General features: G+C 50.4%; 1 protein-coding gene across 3 annotated transcripts in view; it reads right to left on the minus strand.

Annotated features, from left to right (window-relative positions):
• Nucleotides 1-25238, minus strand: part of nhej1 (nonhomologous end-joining factor 1) — a 33983-nt gene extending 8745 nt beyond the window's left edge. The window contains exons 1-6 of one of the 3 annotated variants that reach the window (XR_011476530.1): nt 25126-25238; nt 24737-24850; nt 24508-24554; nt 22527-24394; nt 22353-22398; nt 20958-21639 (exon numbers count right to left, since the gene is read on the minus strand). Coding sequence is in view for 1 of the 3 variants with exons in the window: in XM_024140690.2 (XP_023996458.1) it covers nt 19962-20020; nt 20096-20234; nt 20418-20633; nt 20727-20909 (597 nt within the window). In the remaining 2 variants the exon portion in view is untranslated. The other 2 variants (XM_024140690.2, XR_011476529.1) reach the window with 2 other exon arrangements.
• Nucleotides 25239-25506: the final 268 nt, after the last annotated feature.

The raw sequence follows: 25506 nt of genomic DNA on the forward strand, positions 1-25506 counted from the left end.
CCTCACTATGTGTCGTTTAGGGACAGCATGGGGTTATGTGTGTTTACCCTTCTACCTCACTATGTGTCTGTTTCTAGGGACAGCATGGGTTGATGTGTGTTTCTACCCTTCTACTCACTATGTGTCTGTTTCTAGGACAGCATGGGTTGATGTGTGTTTCTACCCTTCTCCTCACATGTCTGTTTCTAGGGACAGCATGGGTTGATGTGTGTTTCTACCTTCTACCTCACTATGTGTCTGTTTCTAGGACAGCATGGGTTGATGTGTGTTTCTACCCTTCTACCTCACTAGGTGTCTGTTTTAGGACAGCATGGGGTTGATGTGTGTTTCTACCCTTCTCCTCACTATGTGTCTGTTCTAGGACAGCATGGGTTGATGTGTGTTTCTACCCTTCTACCTCACTATGTGTCTGTTTTTAGGACAGCATGGTGGTGATGTGTGTTCTACCCTTCTACCTCACTATGTGTCTTTTCTTTTAGGGACAGCATGGGGTTGATGTGTGTTCTACCCCTCTACCTCAACTATGGGTCTGTTTCTAGGGACAGCATGGGTTGATGTGTGTTTCTACCTTCTACCCACTATGTGTCTGTTTCTAGGACAGCATGGGTATGTGTGTTTCTACCCTTCTACCTCACTATGTGTCTGTTTCTAGGACAGCATGGGTTGATGTGTGTTTCTACCCTTCTACCTCACTATGTGTTCTTTTCTAGGACAGCATGGGGTTGATGTGTGTTTCTACCCTTCTACCTCACTATGTGTCTGTTTCTAGGACAGCATGGGTTGATGTGTGTTTCTACCCTTCTCCTCACTATGGTCTGTTTTAGGGACAAGCATGGTGTTGATGTGTGTTAGAGCGTTGGGCCAGTAACCGTAAAGGTTGCTGGATCGAATCCTAGAGCTGACAAGTAAAAATCTGTCATTCTGCCCCTGAGCAAGGCACTTTTCCCCGGGCGCCGAAGTCGTGGATGTCGATTTAAGGCAGCCCCCCGCACCTCTGTTTCAGAGGGTTGGGTAAATGCGGAAGCCGCATTTCAGTTGAAGGCATTCAGTTGTATAACTGACTAAGTATCCCTCTTTCCCTGTTTCTACTTCTCTACCTCACCAGTTGTCTGTTTTAGGGACAAGGCATGGTATGATAAGCGGTGCCTGGTTCCTCCAGACATGACGCTTGGCATTCAGGCCAAAGGTTCAATCTTGTTTCATCAGACCAGAGAATCTTAGTCTGGTAGAACAGGCAACAGGAGCTAGGGGTCAGTGGTTACTGACTAGGGGTAGTGGTTAACTGACTAGTGTCGGGCTAGGGTTAGGTTACTACTAGGGGTCAGTGGTCTACTAGGGTCAGTGGTTACTGACGGTAGGGGTTAGTGGTTACTGACTAGGGTGTCGGGCTAGGGTATGTTTCTAACTAGGTCAGTGGTTACTACTAGGGGTCAGCTGGTGACTGACTAGGTGTAGTGTAGTGGTTACTGACTAGGTGTAGTGGTTACTGACTAGGGTGTCGGGCTAGGGTGTCGGTTACTGACTATGGTGTCGGGCTAGTGCTGTTACTGACTAGGGTGTCGCGGAGGCGTCAGTGGTTACTGACTAGGGTCGGGGTAGGGTTACTGGTGCAGTGGTTACTTGGCTAGGTCAGTGGTTACTGACTAGGGTCGGCTAAGGTCAGGTTCTGCTAGGGGTCCAGTGGTACTGGCTAGGGTCAGTGGTTACTGACTAGGGTCAGTGGTTACTGACTAGGGTGTCGGGCTAAGGGTCAGTGGTTTACTGGCTAGGGGTTCTGGTACTGACTAGGGTAGTGGTTACTGACTGGGTCAGTTGACTGCTAGGGTCAGTGTGACTGGCTAGGTGTCTAGTTGGTTACGACTAGGGTGTCGGCTAGGTCAGTGGTGTTACGACTAGGGGTCAGTGGTTACTGACTAGGGTCAGTGGTTACTAACTAGGGTGCAGTCGGCTAGGGGTCAGTGGTTACTGACTAGGGGTCTAGTGGTTACTGACTAGGTGTCGGGCTAGTCAGTGTTACTGCTAGGGTCAGTGTTACTGCTAGGGGTCAGTGTTACTGGCTAGGGTCATGGTCTGCTAGGGTCAGTGGTTACTGACTAGGGTGTCGGGCTAGGGTCCAGGTTACTGACTAGGGTAGTGGTTACTGACATAGGGTGTCGGGGCTTAAGGGTCAGTGGTTACTGGCTAGGGGTCAGTGGTTACTGGCTAGGGGTCAGTGGTGTACTACTAGGCGTAGGTTACTGCTAGGGTGTCGGCTAGGGTCAGTGGTACTGACTAGGGTGTCGGGGTTATGTTACTGACTTAGGTGTTAGGGCTACTGACTAGGGTGTAGGGCTAGTGGTTACTAACTAGCGTAGGCTAGTGTACTGACTAGGGTTAGTGGCTACGACTAGTGGTATACTGACTAGGTGTGGCTAGTGGTTACTGACTAGGGTGTCGGACTAGGGTAGCGGTCAGTGTACTGACTGGGGTTAGGGTTATAGGTGTGGGCTAGTCAGTGGTTAAACTGAACTAGGGTTATGTAGTGGCTACTGACTAGGTTAGGGTGGTTGGCTAGTGCGTACTTTAGGATCCAGCATCAGTGTTTTTACTATAGATCAGAGTGAGGAACCCATCAGTCTGCTACCAGGGTTCCATTAAGTTGGTCAGACCAATCCCCATATCCCAGCTGAATTGTCTATCAAAACACACCGGCCTAGAGGCTGTGTTCTATTCAAAAAACAACACCGGCCTAGATGCTGTCTTCTATTCAGAAAACAAACACCGGCCTTAGAGACTTGTTCCTATTTTCAGGAAAACAACACCGCCTAGAAGCTGTTTCTATTCAGAAAACAACACCAGGCCTTAGAGCACTGTGTTCTATTTCAAGAAAACAACACCGGCCTAAGCTGTGTTCTATTTCGAAAACAACACCGCTAGAGGACGTTGTTCTATTTCAAGAAAAACACACCGGCCAGAGGCTGTGTTCTATCGAGAAAACAACACCCGGCCTAGAGGGGTTCTATTTCAGAAAAACAACAACACCAGACTAGAGCACTGTCGTTCTATTTCAGAAAACAAACACCGGCCTAGAGAGTGTGCTTCTATTTATTGTCTATACAAGAAACATACTTCTTTTAAAAATTTTATTATTAAAAAAAAAATTCAATGATATAAAAAATAAATACTTCAGAAAACAACACCGCCTAGATGGCTCGTGTTCATATTTCAGAAAACAACACCGCCCTAGAGCACCCTTGTGTCTATTTCAAAAACAACACCGGCTAGAAGGCGTGTCTATTTCAGAAAACAACACGCAACAGCAAGTGTCTTGCGGAGCCTAGCCAGGCTGGTCTATTTACAGAAAACAACAGCGCGGCCTAGAGGCTGTGTTCTATATCAGAAAACAACACCGCCTAGAGACGTGTTCCTAAATTTCAGAAACAACACCGCACTAGAGACTGTGTTCTATTTCAGATACAACAAACACCAGCCTAGAACTGTCACCACACATCAACCCCATGCTGTCCCTAGAAACAGACACATAGTGAGGTAGAAGGGTAGAAACACACATCAACCCCATGCTGTCCCTAGAAACAGACATGGTGAGGCAGAAGGGTAGAAATGTAGAAAGCCATCACCGACAGCTGTCCAAGATTCTACATGGCGAATAAGGAAAGACAACCTCTGATCACAGGCTATTACAGGCAACAATGAAGAACACATCGAACTGACTATCCAAGTTCCCTCCCCTCAGAGCCTCTCCAATGGTTTAGATGAGGAGGCAGAGGATGCAAGGGATCGAGGAAAGATGAATTGAGAAAGATCCTTCCTCATGTCTCCTTTTCTCCTTCTTCCATCCCTCCTCCACTTGCACACAGTTTCCACAGGGCTCTCCCCTGCCTCTGGGCCTGTAATTAGGGCCATTGTGGCCTGGCYAGCTCCCTCTCACTGCCCCTTCAGCTGGCGGGTCTGGTTCTGGACGGCCCAGTGTGGCGTCCCACAAGACATCAGGATGGGCTGCCGGCCCAGCGCTACACAGATCCCAGCAACCCTCAGACACGTGATGTAAACACTGGCTGCAGTCCAAACTCAAAGTAGACAACCCTCGGCCCTAACCCCTCAGTCCTTGAATGACGTTTTACATCGTCACATCCCAGTGAACCYTAAATGTCCCTTGCCCAAGCGAGGGAGAGTGACGACCGGAGAGGCAACGTCCTAGGTGGAAATCTTTAAGTGGATTTAAAAAATAACCAACCTAAAGCTATTAATGTACCTAGCAAGCTAACGTAGCTCACTAGCACTCCTGTCAGGTAGCTAGCTAAAGTCCCCCATAGCTGGCAAGCTAGTTTTATAGTATGGCCATTTATTCCAATAAAATTCAGAATTCCCCAAAATATGTTTATGAAGCTAGCTACGTTTAATGGGCTCCTCACTACGAGACTAAGCCAATTTGTCAACACTAAAATCAATGTCATCCACAGTATATTTTTCACCAAGCTAGCATCGTAAGTTTGTCTGACACGTTGATTAAATTTGACACTTCGCGGCCACCAGAATTTGACACATGACGACAGTTTGCATTGAATTGTGGGTCATATCAACCTCAAAGGTGATCAAAGTTCTTCACTCACTCTCTCGAGCTAAATCGAGGGCTGAGGGGGCAACGTTAGTGAACTGGACCTCCACTTAAGATGGCAATCAAACTGCATCCGGTTTTGACGGGGATTCCCCCGAGGGAAAGTGGCTGGTATGAGGGCTGAGAGGGTAAAAATAACGTGTTTGGACTGCAGCCACTCGCTCTGTCCTTTCTCTATTAGGGAAGAGAAGAGGAAAGAAGGATATTATAAAGATCTTCTCTCATCTCTCTAATTCTTTATTTCTCTCCTTCCCTCTCTGTTGATCTCTCCTTCTCTGGTCCTGGCCTACCAGTGGGCCTCCAGTCCAGGATGGTTATTAGGGACTTCACATACTTATCAGTTAGGAATGATTATGGAGGCCTAGCCCAGAGCCTAGGGCTCCATTACCACCAGATGCCTGGGCAGAGGCCTGGGCAGAGGCCTCCCCCCTGGGGACACAAGCCCCCCTCCCCACCCCCCTAGTGAGRGAGGAGTGGGCATGAAGTTCCATGAAGAGTATGTCCAGCACATAAACCAGTCTCCGCTTTATCACCTGCTGTCAATAAAACATCAGTGAACAAGCAGGATCCACTGACAGACAGCAGCCAGTCACTTCAAGTGTGTTTGTTTCAGTCATTACATCGCCCAATCAAATGACAGAGACGGACACCTTTGAACCCAACCTGGTACCAAAGAAAGTCAGCACTCAGCTGTGGGATACTGGTCCAGCTGTGAGCGCCTGGGGGCAGTGGGGTCTCCCGAGCACAAGGTGCGATTCAACCCATAGGGTTGCCAGGTATCACGTGAGTTATTAACCACAGGGTTGCCAGGTATCCCGTGCGTAATTAACCACAGGGTTGCCAGGTATCCAGTGCATTATTAACCGCAGGGTTGCCAGGTATCCCGTGCATTATTAACCGCAGGGTTGCCAGGTATCCCGTGCATAATTAACCGCAGGGTTGCCAGGTATCCCGTGCATTACTAACCGCAGGGTTGCCAGGTATCCCGTGCGTAATTAACCACAGGGTTGCCAGGTATCTCGTGCATTATTATTATTTTTTATTTAATTTTAAATTTTCTCCCCTTTTCTCCCCAATTTTTCGTGGTATCCAATCGCTAGTAATTACATCTTGGTCTCATCGCTACAACTCCCGTACGGGCTCGGGAAAGACGAAGGTCGAAAGCCATGCGTCCTCCGAAGCACAACCCAACCAAGCCGCACTGCTTCTTAACACAGCGCGCCTCCAACCCGGAAGCCAGCCGCACCAATGTGTCGGAGGAAACACCGTGCACCCGCCCCCCTCGGTTAGCGCACACTGCGCCCGGCCCGCCACAGAGTCGCTGGAGCGCGATGAGACAAGGATATCCCTACCGGCGAAACCCTCCCTAACCCGGACACCGCTATGCCAATTGTGCGTCGGCCCCACGGACTCTCTGGTCGCGGCCGGCTGCGGACAGAGCCTGGGCGCGAACCCAGAACTCTGGTGGCGCAGCTAGCACTGCAATGCAGTGCCCTAGACCACTGCGCCACCCGGGAGGCCTATCCCGTGCATTATTAACGCGAGGGTTTCCAGAGAGTGGAGGTGAAATTACTTTTCCCCAGGAGTTCATGCATTGGCCAAAGGAATATGAGTCACCGATACCCTCTAATAGTTCTAGACAGTATTGTAGCAGTGAACGCCAGCTATTGCATCATCCCTAGCAAGGGTTGAACCTGGGTCACCATGACCCCGAAGGCAAACGCACTAGCCACAAACCCGAGAAACTCACTTGGGGTAAATCGTATATCGGGGTTCATCAGGGCTAAGTTTGTAGGTATGTTATACCTACGTAACAAACTGAAGCATACAAATATACCTCAAAAAAACTACAAAACCCCCTTCCCTTAAAAATAAACCCCTAAAACTACAAAACCCACATAATCCCCTCAAAAATGTGCTTCTAAAAACTACCAAACCCAGCTCATACTTTAACAACACCCCTCTAAAAACTACAAAACCCAGTCCATCACCTCATGCCGCTCCACCAAACTAACAGGGTAATCTAACCCAGGCTGTGCCAGTGAGCCACAGGAGCTGGTCCAACTGACTGTGTCTGGTAGAACAGGACAACAGGAGCTGGTCCAACTGACTGTGTCTGGTAGAACAGGACAACAGGAGCCGGTCCAACTGACTGTCTAGTATAACAGGGCAACAGGACGCAGGCAGCACCGGTCCAACTGACTGTCTAGGTAGAACAGGGCAACAGGAGCCGGTCCAACTGACTGTCTGGTAGAACAGGGCAACAGGAGCCGGTCCAACTGACTGTGTCTGGTAGAACAGGGCAACAGGAGCCGGTCCAACTGACTGTCTCTGGTAGAACAAGGGCAACAGGAGCCGGTCCAACTGACTGAGTCTGGTAGACAGGGCAACAGGAGCCGGTCCAACTGACTGAGTCTGGTAGAACAGGGCAACAGGAGCCGGTCCAACTGACTGATCTGGTAGAACAGGGCAACAGGAGCCGTCCAACTGACTGTCTGGTAGAACAGGGCAACAGGAGCCGGTCCAACTGACTGTCTGGTAGAACAGGGCAACAGGAGCCGGTCCAACTGACTGAGTCTGGTAGAACAGGGCAACAGGAGCCGGTCCAACTGACTGGTCTGGTGAACAGGGCAACAGGAGCCGGTCCAACTGACTGTGTCGTGGTAGAACAGGCAACAGGAGCCGGTCCAACTGACTGTCTGGTAGAACAGGGCAACAGGAGCCGGTCAACTGACTGTGTCTGGTAGAACGGGCAACAGGAGCCGGTCCAACTGACTGTTCTGGTAGAACAGGGCAACAGGAGCCGGTCCAACTGACTGTCTGGTAGAACAGGCAACAGGAGCCGGTCCAACTGACTGAGTCTGGTAGAACAGGGCAACAGGAGCCGGTCCAACTGACTGTGTCTGGTAGAACAGGGCAACAGGAGCCGGTCCAACTGACTGTCTGGTAGAACAGGGCAACAGGAGCCGGTCCAACTGACTGTCTGGTAGAACAGGGCAACAGGAGCCGGTCCAGCTGACTGTGTCTGGTAGAACAGGGCAACAGGAGCCGGTCCAACTGACTGTCTGGTAGAACAGGGCAACAGGAGCCGGTCCAACTGACTGAGTCTGGTAGAACAGGGCAACAGGAGCCGGTCCAACTGACTTGTCTGGTAGAACAGGGCAACAGGAGCCGGTCCAACTGACTGTCTGGTAGAACAGGGCAACAGGAGCCGGTCCAACTGACTGTGTCTGGTAGAACAGGGCAACAGGAGCCGGTCCAACTGACTGTCTCTGGTAGAACAGGGCAACAGGAGCCGGTCCAACTGACTGAGTCTGGTAGAACAGGGCAACAGGAGCCGGTCCAACTGACTGGTCTGGTAGAACAGGGCAACAGGAGCCGGTCCAACTGACTGTTCTGGTAGAAACAGGCAACAGGAGCCGGTCCAACTGACTGTCTTAGAAAGACTGACGGTCTACTGTGGTAGAACAGGGCAACAGGAGCCGGTCCAACTGACTGGTGTCTGGTAGAACAGGGCAACAGGAGCCGGTCCAACTGACTGTGTCTGGTAGAACAGGGCAACAGGAGCCGGTCCAACTGACTGTGTCTGGTAGAACAGGGCAACAGGAGCCGGTCCAACTGACTGTGTCTGGTAGAACAGGCAACAGGAGCCGGTCCAACTGACTTGTCTGGTAGAACAGGCAACAGGAGCCGGTCCAACTGACTGTGTCTGGTAAACAGGGCAACAGGAGCCGTCCAACTGACTGTGTCTGGTAGAACAGGGCAACAGAGCCGCGTCCAACTGACTGTGTCTGGTAGAACAGGGCAACAAGGAGCCGGTCCAACTGACTGGTCTGGTAGAACAGGCAACAGGAGACCGTCCAACTGACTGTGTCTGGTAGAACAGGGCAACAGGAGCCGGTCCAACTGACTGTCTGGTCAGGACATGGACGACGACGGGTAGAACAGAGGCAACAGGAGCCGGTCAACTGACTGAGTCTGGAGGTAAACAGGGCAACAGGAGCCGGTCCAACTGACTGTCTGGTAGAACAGGCAACAGGAGCCGGTCCACTGACTGTCTGGTGGTAGAACAGGGCAACAGGAGCCGGTCCAACTGACTGTCTGGTAGAACAGGGCAACAGGAGCCGCGTCCAACTGACTGTCTGATAGAACAGGGCAACAGGAGCCGGTCCAACTGACTGTCTGGTAGAACGCAACAGGACGGAGCAGCACAGGAGCCGGCCAACTGACTGTCGTGGTAGAACAGGGCAACAGGAGCCGGTCCAACTGACTGGTCTGGTAGAACAGGGCAACAGGAGACCGGTCCAAACTGACTGTGTCTGGTTAGAACAGCGAGGCAACAGAGAGCCGGTCCAACTGACTTGTCTGGTAGAACAGGGCGAACAGGAGCCGGTCCACTGACTGTGTCTGGTAGAACAGGGCAACAGGAGCCGGTCCAACTCGACTGTCTGGTAGAACAGAGGCAACAGGAGCCGGGTCCAACTAGACTGAGTCTGGTAGAACAGAGGCAACAGAGACCGGTCCAACTGACTGGTCTGGTAGAAACAGAGGCAACAGGAGCCGGTCCCACTGACTGTGTCTGGTAGAACAGGGCAACAGAGAGCCGGTCCAACTGACTGTGTCTGGTAGAACAGGACAGAGCGCGTCCAACGACTGTGTCTGCAGTAGACAGGGCAACAGGAGCCGGTCCAACTGACTGTCTGGGTAGAACAGGGCAACAGGAAGCCGCGTCCAACTGACTGTGTCTGGTAGAACAGGCAAACAGGAGCCGGTCCAACTGACGTGTCTGGTAGAACAGGCAAACAGGAGCCGGTCCAACTGACTGATGTCTGGTAAAGACAGGGGCAACAGGAGCCGTCCAACTGACTGTCTGGTAGAACAGGGGCACAGGAGCGGCGGTCAACTGACTTGCTGGTAGAAACAGGCAACAGGAGCCGGTCCACTGACTGTGTCTGGTAGAACAGGGCAACAGGAGCCGCGTCCAACTGACTGTCTGTAGACGGAGGCAGTAGACGTAAGAAAGAAAGGCAACAGGAGCCGGTCCAACTGACTGAGTCTGGTTAGCAGGGCAACAGGAGCCGGTCCAACTGACTGTGTCTGGTAGAACAGGGCAACAGAGCGCGGTCGCAAACTGACTGTCTGGTAGAACAGGGCAAACAGGAGCCGGTCCAGCTGACTGTGTCTGTAGGTAGAACAGGCAACAGGAGCCGGTCCAACTGACTGTCTGGTAGAACAGGGCAACAGGAGCCGGTCCAACTGACTGAGTCTGGTAGAACAGGCAACAGGAGCCGTCCAACTGACTGGTCTGGTAGAACAGGGCAACAGGAGCCGGTCCAACTGACTGTGTCTGGTAGAACAGGCAACAGGAGCCGGTCCAACTGACTGTGTCTGGTAGAACAGGGCAACAGGAGCCGTCCAACGACTGTAGTCTGGTAGAACAGAGGCAACAGGAGCCGGTCCAACTGACTGTCTGGAGAACAGGGCAACAGGAGCCGTCCAACTGACTGTGTCTGGTAGAACAGAGGCAACAGGAGCCGGTCCAACTGACTGTGTCTGGAGAACAGGCAACAGGAGCCGGTCCAACTGACTGAGTCTGGTAGAACAGGACAACAGGAGCCGGTCCAACTGACTGGTTGGTAGAACGAGGCAACAGGAGCCGGTCCAACTACTGTCTGGTAGAACAGGACAACAGAGCCGTCCAACTGACTGTCTGGTAGAACAGGCAACAGGAGCCGGTCCAACTGACTGTCTGGTAGAACAGGGCAACAGGAGCCGGTCCAATGACTGTGTCTGGTAGAACAGGACAACAGGAGCCGGTCCAACTGACTGTCTGGCTAGAACAGGGCAACAGGACCGGTCCAACTGACTGTCTGGTAGAAACAGGGCAACAGGAGCCGGTCCAACTGACTGTCTGTAGAACAGGAGGCAACAGGAGCCGGTCCAACTGACTGTCTGGTAGAACAGGACAACAGGAGCCGGTCCAACTGACTGTCGGCTAGAAACAGGCAACAGGAGCCGGTCCAAACTGACTGTGTCTGGTAGAACAGGGCAACAGGAGCCGGGTCCAACTGACTGTCTGTAGAACAGGGCAACAGGAGGCCGGTCCAACTGACTGTGTCTGGTAGAACAGGGCAACAGGAGCCGGTCCAAACTGACTGTGTCTGGTAGAACAGGGCAACAGAGCCCGTCCAACTGACTGTGTCTGGTAGAACAGGGCAACAGGAGCCGGTCCAACTGACTGGTCTGGTAGAACAGGCCAACAGAAGCCGGTCCAACTGACTGACTGTCTTGGTAGAACAGGGCAACAGGAGCCGGTCCAACTGACTGTCTGGTAGAACAGGGCAACAGAGCCGGTCCAACTGACTGTCTGTAGAACAGGCAAACAGAGCCGTCAACTGACTGTCTCGAGAACAGGGCAACAGGAGCCGCGTCCAACTGACTGTGTCTGGTAGAACAGCAAACAGGAGCCGGTCCAACTGACTGAGTCTGGTAGAACAGGACAACAGGAGCCGGTCCAACTGACTGTCTGTAGAACAGAGGCAAACAGGAGCCGGTCCAACTGACTGCGTCTGGATGAACAGGCAACAGGAGCCGGTCCAACTGACGTGTCTGGTAGAACAGGGGCAACAGGAGCTGTCCAACTGGACTGGTCTGTAGAACAGGGCAACAGGAGCCGGTCCAACTGACTGTGTCTGGTAGAACAGGACAACAGGAGCGTGTCCAACTGACTGTATTGCTGTTAGTTTATAGGAGCCCCACCTACAGTCACACAGAGCAGAATTCCTCAGCCGTGTGTGATAAGGCCCACTCCTGTTTAGAAGACCGCTGTCAATGATTTACCACACAGAAGAGGGATGGAGAGAGATAGAGGAGGACAAGGAGTGGGGCGTGGGGGGGGAAAGCAGAGAGAGGGGAGAGAGGGGAGAGGAGAGGAGAGCGGGGGGGGGAGGGAGCAAGAGAGAGGGGAAGAAGAGAGGGAGAGAGAGGGAACGAGAGAAAGACATGGAGAGAACGCAAGAGAGGATGACCAGAGCATAGAACCATTGCATCAGCTCAGCCACTGATCTCTAAACAGCCTCTATCTATCTATCAATGCTTGACTGACTCTAGACAGGAAGCTGATATGACATGTTCACACAGTGGCTTATCGAGAAGGAGCTGTATGACAGTTCACACAGTGACGGTCTAGACAGGAGCTGTATGACAGTTCACACAGCATGACTGACTGCTAGAGCAAGGAGCTGTATGACATCACACAGGAAGCTGTATGACAGTTCACACCAGCGTGGCTGATCTAGACAGGAGCTGTATGACAGTTCACACAGGTGGCTGAATCTAGACAGGAGCTGTATGACAGTTCAACACAGGTGGGCTTCTAGACAGAGCTGTGTGACATCACACAGAGGCACTGTCTAGACAGGGAGCTGTATGACAGTTCACACAGGTGGCTGATCTAGACAGGACGCTGATATGACAGTTCACACAGGTGCTGATCTAGACAGAAGCTGTATGACAGTTCACACAGGTGACTGGTTAGACAGGAAGCTGTATGACAGTTCACACAGATGACTGATCTAGACAGAGAGCTGTATGACAGTTCACACGAGAGACTAGTATGGACAGTTTCACACAGGTGACTGGTCTAGACAGGAGCCTGTATGGACAGTTCACACAAGAGTGACTGGTCTAGACAGGAGCTGTATGACAGTTCACACAGGGTGAAACTGTCTTAGACAGGAGCTGTATGACAGTTCACCACAGTGGACTGGGTCTAGACAGGAGCTGTATGACAGTTCACACAGGTGACTGCGTCTAGACAGAGCTGTATGACAGTTCACACAGGTGGCTGATCTAGACAGAGCTGTATGACAGTTCACACAGGTGACTGATCTAGACAGGACGCTGGTATAACAGTTCACACAGGTGGCTGATCTAGACAAGAGCTGTATGACAGTTCACACAGGTGACTGAACTAGACAGGAGCTGTATGACAGTTCACACAGGTGGCTGGTCTAGACAGGAGCTATGATGACAGTTCACACAGGTGACTGATCTAGACAGGAGCTGTTGACAGTTCACACAGGTGGCTTGGTCTAGACAGGAGCTGTATAGACAGTTCACACAGGTGGCTGGTCTAAGACAGGAGCTGTATGACAGTTCACAGCAGGTGGCTGATCTAGAACAGGAGCTGTATGACAGTTCACACAGGTGGCTGATCTAGACAGGAGCTGTATGACAGTTCACAGGTGGCTGGTCTAGACAGACTGTATGACAGTTCACACAGGTGACTGGTCTAGACAGGAGCTTGTATGACAGTTCACACAGGTGCTGATCTAGACAGGAGCTGTATGACAGTTCACACCAGGTGGCTGATCTAGACAGGAGCTGATATGACAGTTCACACAGGTGGCTGATCTAGACAGGAGCGTATGACAGTTCACACAGGTGGCTGATCTAGACAGGAGCTTTATAACAGTTTCACACAGGTGGCGATCTAGACAGGAGCTGTATGACAGTTCACCACAGGTGGCTGTCTAGACAGGAGCTGTATGACAGTTCACACAGGTGGCTGGTCCGAGCTAATTGCTACAGCCTCCAACACACAGGTCTACACTGTCTGCATAGGTTTAAATAGGGCCTGCTGCCCTTTGACACAAACTCTCTCAAGCTTTCCCCACGGCCATCCTCTCTCTCTCTGTTCAATGAAGACAGAAAATATATGACATCTACATAAAGGGAGATGACATAGGAGCAGCAGAGCCAGATCTGAAGTCCAGAGGTGATGACAGCCTCCGGCGGATGGAGCCCCTGAATAACCAGGGGGGAGATTCTAACCTCAAACCCGCAGTAGCTCCCCACATCCCCTGCTTCCAGACTTCTCCCGACCACCAACCCATAGACCCCCATGGAGAACCAAATCCACAGCKCTACAGATGGACTAGCATGTTAACTCAGTGTTAGGGGGCTACTGTAAACGCTCCACTCCCCCTCCCCTGATCTGACCCGCCTGTTCCTATCCAGCATGGGGGGGAGGGGTGTGGGGTATAGAGCGTGAGGTAGACCACAGGGAACATGTCCCTCCCCTCTTTCACTCAGTCACAATGTTTTTCTCCACTCAGCACCAAAACCCCAAGGCATGCGTCACTGCTGCGGACTGGTCACACACACACAGAAGCACACACACACACACACACACACACACAGAAGCACACGCATACTGGTCCCACACACACGAAAAGGAACACTCAACGACACACCCTCCCCTCTGAAACCAAAACCATGCGTCATTACCCGGTCCAGTGTGGACAAACAGACATGCCCCTTGCCAGGCCAGATCCACAAGCGGTGACAAAACACCCCCAAAACGGGTCAAAAGCAGGTGACAAAACGGGGCAAAAGCAGGTGACAAAACGGGTCAAAAGCAGGTGACAAAACGGGTCAAAAACAAGTGAAAACGACGAAAGCCCAGAAGGAGATTAGTGTGATCTAAAGGAAGGACAGAAGGTGGGCCCCTCCACCTTCACATCAGAAATGGGCATCTAGATTCCAGATGAACCCAGGACACGGGGTGTGTGTGTGTGTGTGTGTGTGTGTGTGTGTGTGTGTGTGTGTGCGAGACAGTGGATGGGTAGTCTAATTCCAACCTCCATGTCAATGTTGACCTGTGGTGGGTGGGGTGTTTGTGGGGTGATGAGGGGCTCCAATGGAAAGCTAGAAACGTACCTGGGTTGACTTTCTCTTCCCCCGTCTGTCTCTTTCCCCTCCTTTCACCTGCACACCTCTCTAATCCTCCTTTCCAGGAGGTCTACTCTACAGTGGAAGAGGATGGCAATAGAAAATCCCCAGTGGTGGTGGAATGAGAGGGGGGGGGGGGGGTTGAGTGAAGGAAGGTACAAACAACACCTGGGTTCAAATAGTATTTGAAATACTTTGAGCGGTTCCTTGAGCCTGCCCGGATGGGCAGCGGTTGCACTTTGGGACCATTCCATTGGTCCCTTTGTGCCAGGCAAGCAGAGTGCAAGTATTTGAAAGATTTCAAATGCTATTTGAACCCAGGTTGTTAACAAACATAAGTCCTTCCTTTCTCCCCCCTTTCATTTGCAGGAAAATCATTCTCCAAAAATAACCCTGCTCACCACTTGAAGGCCAGATATGTCATTCTAAATGTGTTGCCCACAGATAAAGGCATCTTTCAGTAGCCATTGAGTAAGAGTCACCATCAAAAGGTAGGTGTCGTGTTGACTGAGGTGAGCGGAGGTGAAGGGGGCATTATCTGGGCCTGGTTCCCAGTATAGTCTTACGAGCCGAAGGCTGGAGGCTGAAACAGATCCTAGTATAGACCTACGAGTTGAAGGCTGGAGGCTAAAACATATCCTAGTATAGATCTACGAGCTAGAGGATAAAACAGATCCTAGTATAAACCTACGAGCTGAAGGCTGGAGGCTAAAACAGATCCTAGTATAGACTACGAGCTGAAGGCTGGAGGCTAAAACAGATCCTAGTATAGACCTACGAGCTGAAGGCTGGAGGCTAAACAGATCCTAGTATAGACCTACGAGTTGAAGGCTGGAGGATAAAACAGATCCTAGTATAGACCTACGAGCTGAAGGCTGGAGGCTAAAACATATCCTAGTATAGATCTACGAGCTAGAGGATAAAACAGATCCTAGTATAAACCTACGAGCTGAAGGCTGGAGGCTAAAACAGATCCTAGTATAGACCTACGAGCTGAAGGCTGGAGGCTAAAAACAGATCCTAGTAAAACCTACGAGCTGAAGGCTGGAGGCTAAAACAGATCCCAGTATAGACCTACGAGCTGAAGGCTGGAGGCTAAAACAGATCCTAGTAAAACCTACGAGCTGAAGGCTGGAGGCTAAAACAGATCCTAGTATAGACCTACGAGCTGGAGGCTAAAACAGATCCTACTATAGACCTACGAGCGGATACAGCCTGGATTCGAACCAGGGTGTCTGTAGTGACACCTCAAGCACTGAGATGAAGTACCTTAGACTGCTGCATCTCAGTGCTTGTATAGCCCTACGAGCTGAAGGCTAAAACAGATCCCAGTATTGCCCTACGAGCTGAAGGCTGGAGGCTAAAACAGATCCCAGTACAGCCCTACGAGCTGAAGGCTGGGAGCTAAAACAGATCCCAGTATAGTCCTACGAGCTGAAGGCTAAAAACAGATCCCAGTATTGCCCTACGAGCTGAAGGCTGGAGGCTAAAACAGATCCCAGTATTGCCCTACCGCTGAAGGCTAAAACAGATCCCAGTATTGCCCTACGAGCTGAAGGCTAAAAACAGATCCCAGTATTGCCCTACGAGCTGAAGCTGGAGGCTAAAACAGATCCCAGTATAGCCCTACGAGCTGAAGGCTGGAGGCTAAAAACAGATCCCAGTATAGCCCTACGAGCTGAAGGCTAAAACAGATCCCAGTATAGCCCTACGAGCTGAAGGCTGGAGGCTAAAACAGATCCCAGTATAGCCCTACGAGCTGAAGGCTGGAGGCTAAAACAGATCCCAGTATAGCACTACGAGCTGGAGGCTAAAACAGATCCCAGTATAGCCCTACGAGCTGAAAGCTGGAGGCTAAAACAGATCCCAGTATAACCCTACGAGCTGAAGGCTGGAGGCTGAAACAGATCCCAGTATAGCCCTACGAGCTGAAAGCTGGAGGCTAAAACAGATCCCAGTATAGCCCTACGAGCTGAAGGCTGAGGCTAAAACAGACCCAGTATAGCCCTACGAGCTGAAGGCTGGAGGCTAAAACAGATCCCAGTATTGCCCTACGAGCTGAAGGCTAAAACAGATCCCAGTATAGCCCTACGAGCTGGAGGCTAAAACAGATCCTAGTATTGCCCTACGAGCTGAAAGCTGGAGGCTAAAACAGATCCCAGTATTGCCCTACGAGCAGAAAGCAGAGGCTAAAACAGATCCAGTATTGCCCTACGAGCTGAAAGCTAAAACAGATCCCAGTATAGCCCTACGAGCAGAAAGCTAGAGCTAAAACAGATCCCAGTATTGCCCACGAGCAGAAAGCTAGAGGCTAAAACAGACCCAGTATTGCCCTACGAGCTGAAGGCTAAACAGATCCCAGTATAGCCCTACGAGCTGGAGCTAAAACAGATCCCAGTATTGCCCTACGAGCAGAAAGCTAGAGCTAAAACAGATCCCAGTATTGTCCTACGAGCAGAAAGCTAGAGGCTAAACAGATCCCAGTATTGCCCTACGAGCAGAAAGCTAGAGGCTAAAACAGATCCCAGTATTGCCCTACAGAGCTGAAGGCTAAAACAGATTCCCAGTATTGCCCTACGAGCAGAAAGCTAGAGGCTAAAACAGATCCCAGTATTGCCCTACGAGCAGAAAGCTAGAGGCTAAAACAGATCCAGTATTGCCGAGCTGAAGGCTGGAGGCTAAAACAGATCCCAGTATAGCCCTACGAGCAGAAAGCTGGAGGCTAAAACAGAGCCGACTTACGAGGGAAGACGAACAGCAAGACACCAGGAGAGACAGACGGACACAAAAGGTACACAGAGTCTTCCCAGAGGGGGAAACGCAAACAGAGACACCACCTCCTATAGATAAATACTACKCACACATGCCACGGCTCCTCGCCTCGCGCCACCTCCTCCACCCATCTGTCTACTGGTTAGGCCATGAGCCCAAAGGAATGGCTGGCCACGGACGCCACCTCCTCCACCCATCTGTCTACTGGTTAGGCCATGAGCCCAAAGGAATGGCTGGCCACAGACGCCACCTCCCTCTCCAGTGTGCGTGTTGCCTTGACACTTCGCAGTGAAATTTTTCCAGACACTTAATTTCAGTTTGGACTTTGGTCCGTGGCGGCCTATCGGCGCTCAGTGGAATTTGCCGTGGCCGGGAGAAGGGTGTGAGGTGTGTGTACTTTGATCTGAGAGGAATCTGAGAGGAAAGGCCACGTTCCCCTGCATGCATTGCCATTCTCTTTATGGGCCATGTCCAGATGAGCATTTCCCCAAACCTCCAGGGAGGCTTACTACAGTAAGGTCTGAGCCCAAGGTAGAGGGCCTCGACGGGGTCAGGAAGGAGGACAAGTACCCACTACCCTCCGTACGGGACAGGAGGGAGGGAGAGTGGACCCTGCCTGCCCCCTGTTTCACACTGCAGAGTTCAGACAAAACTCCATCTCTACATTCCCCAGGACACTTCGAAATGCCAACACATACACACAGGTCAGAGATGGGGGTCAATGAAGCAGCGACTGAGAAATTCCACATCCTACCACACACTCACACTGAAACACACTCAACACACTAACTAAAACACAGGCTCATTAAACTACCAGGGCACCAAACAAACACACACATCAACTGCATGGATCCCTCTACTACTGTTAAACACAAGAGCAATTCAGCCAATTTATTTTCAGCATAAATAGGAAGTATTCAAGGTAAATTCTTACAATAAAGCACTATTTTGGACAAACAAATGATCTAAATTTGCATATTTTATAGTCTTTTTTGTTCCTCTTTATCAATGGGGCCAATCATTTTGGACCTGACTGCACATACACTCTCCGCCGTATTTATTTAGACAGCTACAACTTTCTACTCTCTCCCAGCATGTTTCCTCTGAGGCGACAGGACACAAAGTCACCTTTTATTTGGTGGTATTTCCATACACGTTTTACCGTTTAGATTAGAAATGAAAGCACTTTGTGTATCTAGTCCCTCCATTTYAAGGTGTCATAAGTATTTGGGAAAAATGCATCTATAGTGTATTAAAGTAGTCAACGTTTAGTATTTGTTCACATATTCCTAGCACACAATGACTACATCAAGCTTGTGACTTTACAAACTTGTTRGATGCCTTTGCAGTTTGTTSAGAATAGGAACTGAATGTAGGAACTGAATGTTGAATAACATAGTGTCATTTTGGAGTCACATTTATTGGAAATAAGAATAGAATGTTTAAACACTTCTACAATAATGTTGATGCTACCATGATTGTCCATGATTGCGCATAATCGTGGATAATAACAGAACGTTAGAGGCAAAATTATACCCTCCAAAAACATGCTAACCTCTTAAAATGACCAATAACCAGGGAGGGTAGCATTTTGGGGGGGTAGGAGCAAGGACCCAGCCCTCACCAGGCGACCCAGGAGACTACGCACAAGAGGAGCGTAAATCTATATAATCTGGATGACGGAGTGCACGACAATCGTCTAAGAGAAAGTTGATTTCCCTGAGCGGACCCATCATAAGTGCAAAGTAGAGCTGTGACGTCATGGAATTTTGGATGACGGTTATTGGTCAGCATAATGACCGCGGTCAGCGTTATAATCGTTTGAATAGCAAAATGTTTTAGTTCTTTTTTGATTTTAAAAACGCACATTTTCTTCTCTCCTCCACTCATGCACGTGCTGCAGGAAGTGGGCCGTTACCTAGGCAACCAAAGCCTTGTTTGCTACAGCAAGGGGCAACAAAGTCTCCTTGCGTTATAGAGTCCATGTAACCGTAGAAACAGACTCAARGAATGCCCATCCGTCCCGTCTTCAGTCAGCTGTTCCTTCCATAATGTTTTATAGGTTAATGACAGTTATTTCATTTCCATGACGGTCTTCAACCATGATCGTCAGTTACGTGGTCATACGGTAACTGTGCCGCCCTCGTGCCAAGGTGATGACCGAGGGCGGCAGCAGTAAGAGGTTTATCAGCCCCTTCTCCCCTGAAGAGGCCACCGAGGCTAATATGGAGATACACGAGCGCATCGTGTCCTCCAAGCCTCTTTACCTGGCTTTAACCCAACGGGAAATGTACTTAACCACAATCCAGCCTAACCCAGCACCTCCCACCTCATGGCTACAATGCCCCTAGAACAGAACAAACTACATCCACCAGTCGGCTGAGCAAGAACCCAGTCCTCACTGGTCGACCCAGGGTGCCATGCAACTGAGCACAATGAACGCCTTGTGCAAACAAAGCATTTCCTTTAAAGCCTGAACACACAATTGTCGTTCAGGTTTAGATAAAGGTTAAATCAGAACTTCATTATAAAAATAACTACGGTCATTTAGAAAGGTGTGGACACACTACTCTGTCAGTGATCACTGGATAAAACAAGGACAGACAAACATCCAATAAGTAGAAAAGTAGATGTCAATAATAACCTTGTTAATGGAAGGCCACGCCCAGAGAGACACACACACACAAAATATTGCAGCAGAAACCTGGTTTATTGTGGCTTACTTATTACTAAGCTGAGTATTCAAAGGCGGCTCTTGCCAGGCTTCCTCTTTCCCAGTAATATATTCCTCCTAACTATGTATGCTCAGTATGCCTTAGATTACGACTATGAAACTTACCTGTGTCAGGAAGTTCTCTCTGTAGCTTTGTTCCTCAAACAACTCTGTCTGCAATCGCTCTGCAAAACAGACACACCAATGAGAGGAACAGGTGTGTATGTTGTGTTTAATGAGTGTATTTTTGTAGAGCCTACCTCTGCTCAGCACTGCCCCATTGTCTCTGTAGTCTTGGAGCTCAGTGTCTTTCCTGGCCAGCAGAGCTCCCAGTTGGCCCACCTGTCTCTGCAGTAACCTGCTCATCAACAGCAGGGGGCGCACAAGCTGACTGCACACCTGATAGAACACACCAATATACATTACACAACCATTAGTCACGGAGCGAGCGAGCACACACACACACACACACACACACACACACACACACACACGGGCTTGCATAAAAACACACAAACACACATAAAAGTTCAGTGAAAGTTGAGTACAGAGTTGGTGTTCAGTTAAGTCTATGGATCGTACCATAACCACAGGGGCAGGGGTGCAGCGGAATTCCCAGTAGAAAGGCACCCCAGCCAGCTCACTCTTCAACTTCAGGTTGATGTCACCGCCGTGGTGGTTGAGGGAGAACTGAAGCGCACCCCCGTCCTCCACCCGTCCAGACAGACAGGGGTGAGCTACCTCACACATGTGAGAGAAGAAGGCGTGGACGGGAGCCCGCAATCGCCTGTTCAGCTCCTGTTATGACAGAGAGGACATTTTTTCAAAGGCTGTTGAAATGTACTTTAGTTTGTGTGTGTGTGTGTACATATATGTGTGTGTCCTCCTTGCCTGAGCTCTGTCCTGGATGGCCCTGGTGTCCATCTCCTCCTCCCACACAGAGTGCAGGTCCGTGAGCAGGATGCGGTACGCTGTGTCCCCAAACCAGGTCTTGGCCAGGAGCTGAGACCCACTGATACACACTGGTACCCAGGGACAGTCCAGCAGATCCCCATCAACTGCATCTCTCTCCATGGCAGACTATCACCAGGCCAGCACCAGCCACCTGGAGAGATAATGTAACATTACTCCCATCTCTCTCCATGGCAGACTATCACCAGCCAGCACCAGCCACCTGGAGAGATAATGTAACATTACTCCAATCTCTCTCCATGGCAGACTATCACCAGGCCAGCACCAGCCACCTGGAGAGATAATGTAACATTACTCCCATCTCTCTCCATGGCAGACTATCACCAGGCCAGCACCAGCCACCTGGAGAGATAATGTAACATTACTCCCATCTCTCTCCATGGCAGACTATCACCAGGCCAGCACCAGCCACCTGGAGAGATAATGTAACATTACTCCCATCTCTTCTCCATGGCAGACTATCACCAGGCCAGCACCAGCCACCTGGAGAGATAATGTAACATTACTCCCATCTCTCTCCATGGAGACTATCACCAGGCCAGCACCAGCCACCTGGAGAGATAATGTAACATTACTCCCATCTCTCTCCATGGCAGACTATCACCAGGCCAGCACCAGCCACCTGGAGAGATAATGTAACATTACTCCCATCTCTCTCCATGGCAGACTATCACCAGGCCAGCACCAGCCACCTGGAGAGATAATGTAACATTTACTCCCATCTCTCTCCATGGCAGACTATCACCAGGCAGCACCAGCCACCTGGAGAGATAATGTAACATTACTCCCATCTCTCTCCATGGCAGACTATCACCAGGCCAGCACCAGCCACCTAGAGGGCTGAGGAGCAACCAGGTTGTCATATTTCCCTTGTCGTGTGAATGAACTACAAACACGAAAGTTGGTATATCTAGGATCATGCACATTGCTGTCTTATAGTACAGGCATCATCTGCTTGCCATCACTTGACAGAAGCACAAGTCATATAATGGCAACGTCTCTGTTCGCTTACTCTGACACTGGTTGGATGGAGTCAGCGAGTCACTAAATCAGCCACGTTAAAGTACGAGACTCAGTCTGGACACAGATCTGTTAAAACGTGTTAGACGCCGCGGTCCTAACCGCATAATCACACACCKTCTATATGAGCCGACCACTAGCAGCAACTTGAGGTTGTTGGGGATATGTAAGGAGGTTGTTTTCGGGAATACTTGGTATTTCTAGCAAATGCCATTATTTTACAGCGCATATTTCAGAGGTTAGTGAACAAACTAATGTTATGAAAATGGTAAATAGAAAACGTAGCCAACTCGCTTTATGCAATGTTTATGTTGGCTTGCTTTAGCATGTGACAATATTTAGSAAGTGTATATTCAACAAGCCAAGCCAGTATCAAAGTAACGTTATGCATGCAGTACGCGACAAAAAGTAGTTAGKATACTTTTCATTAATTGTGCTTATTCAATTTACGTAAATGATATGAAGTTATTCAGGTTGGGAACAGTTTATTATAAAAAATTAATTCCCGAGAATGAATGCACATACCAAAGTTTGGGAACGGTCCTGCGGTCAAAACATTCCTCTGCTTTCACTGAAACAAAACCCCTCATTAAATTAGTTCCGCTTTAGAGGCCCTGTTCTATTTTATCAATAAAAAAAACATAATTCATCTTAACTAAATTATTTGATYAAATAAAKATTTGAATTAATCCTTATAACCTAATCCGATAATTTCCCAAGTAAAAGGCAATGAACTTGACAAAATAGGCTGCCAAAAAAMATATATTTTTGCTACATCTTCCCATAATAATCTCTGCGGTCTCTGTTGCGTCTGTGATACGGGGAATGAGGTGTCTCCACGACCCTGGGTCTCTCCTTGCCTAGCTTTGCCTGCTTTGGTAGGGGAGGAGCTGGGGGTGAGGGGGTTGGAGGAGGAGATGGGGGTGAAGGGGGGAGAAGACCAGTCCGCTGGGAGTGGTGACATGTCGATCTCTGAGAGGAGGGACACTGTCCAGAGTCTGAGCCAGCTCCGGTGGGGAGATTGTCACTGCTGAGCCAGGAGTTGAGTGTGGTGAGTGGCTCTGCTGAGCTGGCCTCCTCCTGATCTCTGGGTGTGTGCCTGTCAGTGTTGCTGCCACCGCTGGTTTGGCCTACACGTAGATCTGGAGGGTTGGACTCACACAGCATGCCACCAAGGAAGAGGGAACTATCTAGGGTCCAGGTTTCCAGGTCTGGAGAAGGTGTGTCGGTGGCCCGTGAGCCGAGGTGCGGCAGGGGGGAGCGCGTCAGAGGGCTCTGGCTCAGAGGGTCGGATAACGGCGGGATGGACGGGGGGGCGATTAACTGAGAGCAGAGAGTCGGGCTGGTTCTCTGGGCGGTGGGCAGACCTCCAGATCTCCAGRCCAGGCCTCCCCCACCCCCTCCTATGGGTGTCAGCACAGTGGCAATGTTCTCGGTCCAGGCCCCCAGCAGCCGTGGTGGGGCCAGGTCGATCAGTGTAGGGGACCTGAGGGCAGTGCTGCTGCATGGGGCATCTTCTTCCCTCCTCTGCCCTCCGGGACCAAGASAGCCAAGCCCAGCAAAATTCCSCTTCCACCGACTTCCAATGCTGCCCATTCCAGCAGCCTCTCTCTGGGTCCACTCCGACTCCSTCACTCCTCCAGCGGCACCACTACCAGTCCCCCCCTGGTCTCGGTCACTCTTCCCCCTGGACGGGCTCTCCTGGTAAGGTTGGTAGCTGGGGTTAGCTGGCTGACACTCCTCCTGCTGGTAGCTAGGGTTAGCTGGCTGACATTCCTCCTGCTGGTAGCTGGGGTTACCTGGCTGACACTCCTCCTGCTGGTTGCTGGGGTTAGCTGGCTGATACTCCTCCTGCTGGTAGCTGGGGTTAGCTGGCTGACACTCCTCCTGCTGGTAGCTAGGGTTAGCTGGCTGACACTCCTCCTGCTGGTAGCTGGGGATAGCTGGCTGACACTCCTCCAGCTGCCCATGCCTGCTCTGTTGGCGCGAGGGCACCAGGGTGGCATGGAGGGCCATCTCGGGGGTCAGCGTCAGAGAGGAGAGCGTCTTGAGGGAGGACGATACTGGAATATGCACCTCCTTTTTCTCCTCGACCTCCTCCTCTCCGTCTTCCTCCTCTCCGTCTTCCTCCAGGGTAGTAAGAACACAGAGGGAGGTCAGGTGGATGGGAACGGGGACTGCAGCCACATTGGTGGGTTTAGGGATGTGTCTGGTACTGGGCTGAGCGGAGGTGGAGGCTGGGGTGGCGGGACCCTCAGGCAGGACCAGGGTGACGTGTCTGGGGGAAGAGGTGGCCCTGGACTGGACAGGGTGGTCCATGGAGCTGGAGGCCACACTGCTAGGGGGAGATTTAGATGCCTTACTGGGCACGGCTGATGTAGGTGGGGTGGCTACTGTTGGCGGTCTGGTATATTGATCAGATGGAGGTGGAGAGAATGGGGCTGACTGGGCAACCTGGGTGGAGGCCATACATGTGGACAGGCCAGATGCTGCAGCCAGGGTCTTTCTGGAGATGGAGGCTTGCTCATTTCAGACACTTCATTCTCGTTGACTAAGGGTATTTTCTCCTGTAAGGAAACAGCAGAAGAAATTACACATGAAATATACTCTGTGTGTGTGTGTGTGTGTGTGTGTGTGTGTGTGGTGTGTGTGTGTTGTGTTAAACACAGATCAGCAGTACCTGTTGCATGGTACGGTGCTTTAAAAGTGGCACAGGGGGAGTCACACCTGCAACTAAAAACAGTGACATCAAAATCAGCACTGCCATGGATATTGATATTAGCCAGAGAAATCCCTATGCAACATCCTGTCTTTTTGCCGTTGCCGAGTTTAGCCATGTATGTGTGTTTTGTGTCCATGAGTGATGTTGTCCGTGAGTGTGTGTGTCCATGAGTGAAAGGTTGACCAACCCAATGGCCCTGTGGGCAACATTTTGTCTCGCTGTTGTTTCGCCGCCTCTGAGCAGCCTCCAAAATTGAGCAGCTGGAAACCATGGTTGCCTTTTTCCTCACATTAGAGAGAACCTGCAAACACACACCAGACAAAACCCTCTAGATATACTGTTTTACAGGACAAAACACTGCCCTACAGCTCAACCAACAGGGTCATTAACATAGAATTGAGTATACACACAGGGTTAGTGTAAATAAAGCATTTACTGAGAACACACACTACGATTGTGGCAATTCGGTTGTGAAGTCAGTAAATTCAGGAAATGAATAAGGAGAAATCTGTATAGGACTTCTGAATGAACTGAGTTGATAGAAAGAGAGTTGAGGTTACTGACAGACAGACAGACCTTGAACCTCTTGTTCATCCTCCAGGGGGTACCGGTTCTAATCCCCTTCTTCATCACAGTTTCTCCAGGTACTGCAGGGGAGTCCTCGGACGACTCAAACGCCTCCATCTCCTCATGCATCTGCAGTAGCCTGGGCATCATGGGGGTAATAACGTAACATTAGGGATCCGTTCCAAATAGTCCCCTATTCCCTTTATAGCGCACTACTTTTGACCAGGGCTCTGTTTCCTTAATATCCCACAGGGCTCTGGTCAAAAGGAATGCACTATATACAGTGTCAAGAAAAAGTATGTGACCCTTTGGAAATACCTGGATTTCTGCATAAATTGGTCATAAAATGTATTCTGATCTCCATCTAGGTCACAACAATAGACAAACGGT

Source organism: Salvelinus sp. IW2-2015, unplaced genomic scaffold (genome assembly GCF_002910315.2).
Source record: "Salvelinus sp. IW2-2015 unplaced genomic scaffold, ASM291031v2 Un_scaffold2250, whole genome shotgun sequence".
Lineage (NCBI taxonomy): Eukaryota > Metazoa > Chordata > Actinopteri > Salmoniformes > Salmonidae > Salvelinus > Salvelinus sp. IW2-2015.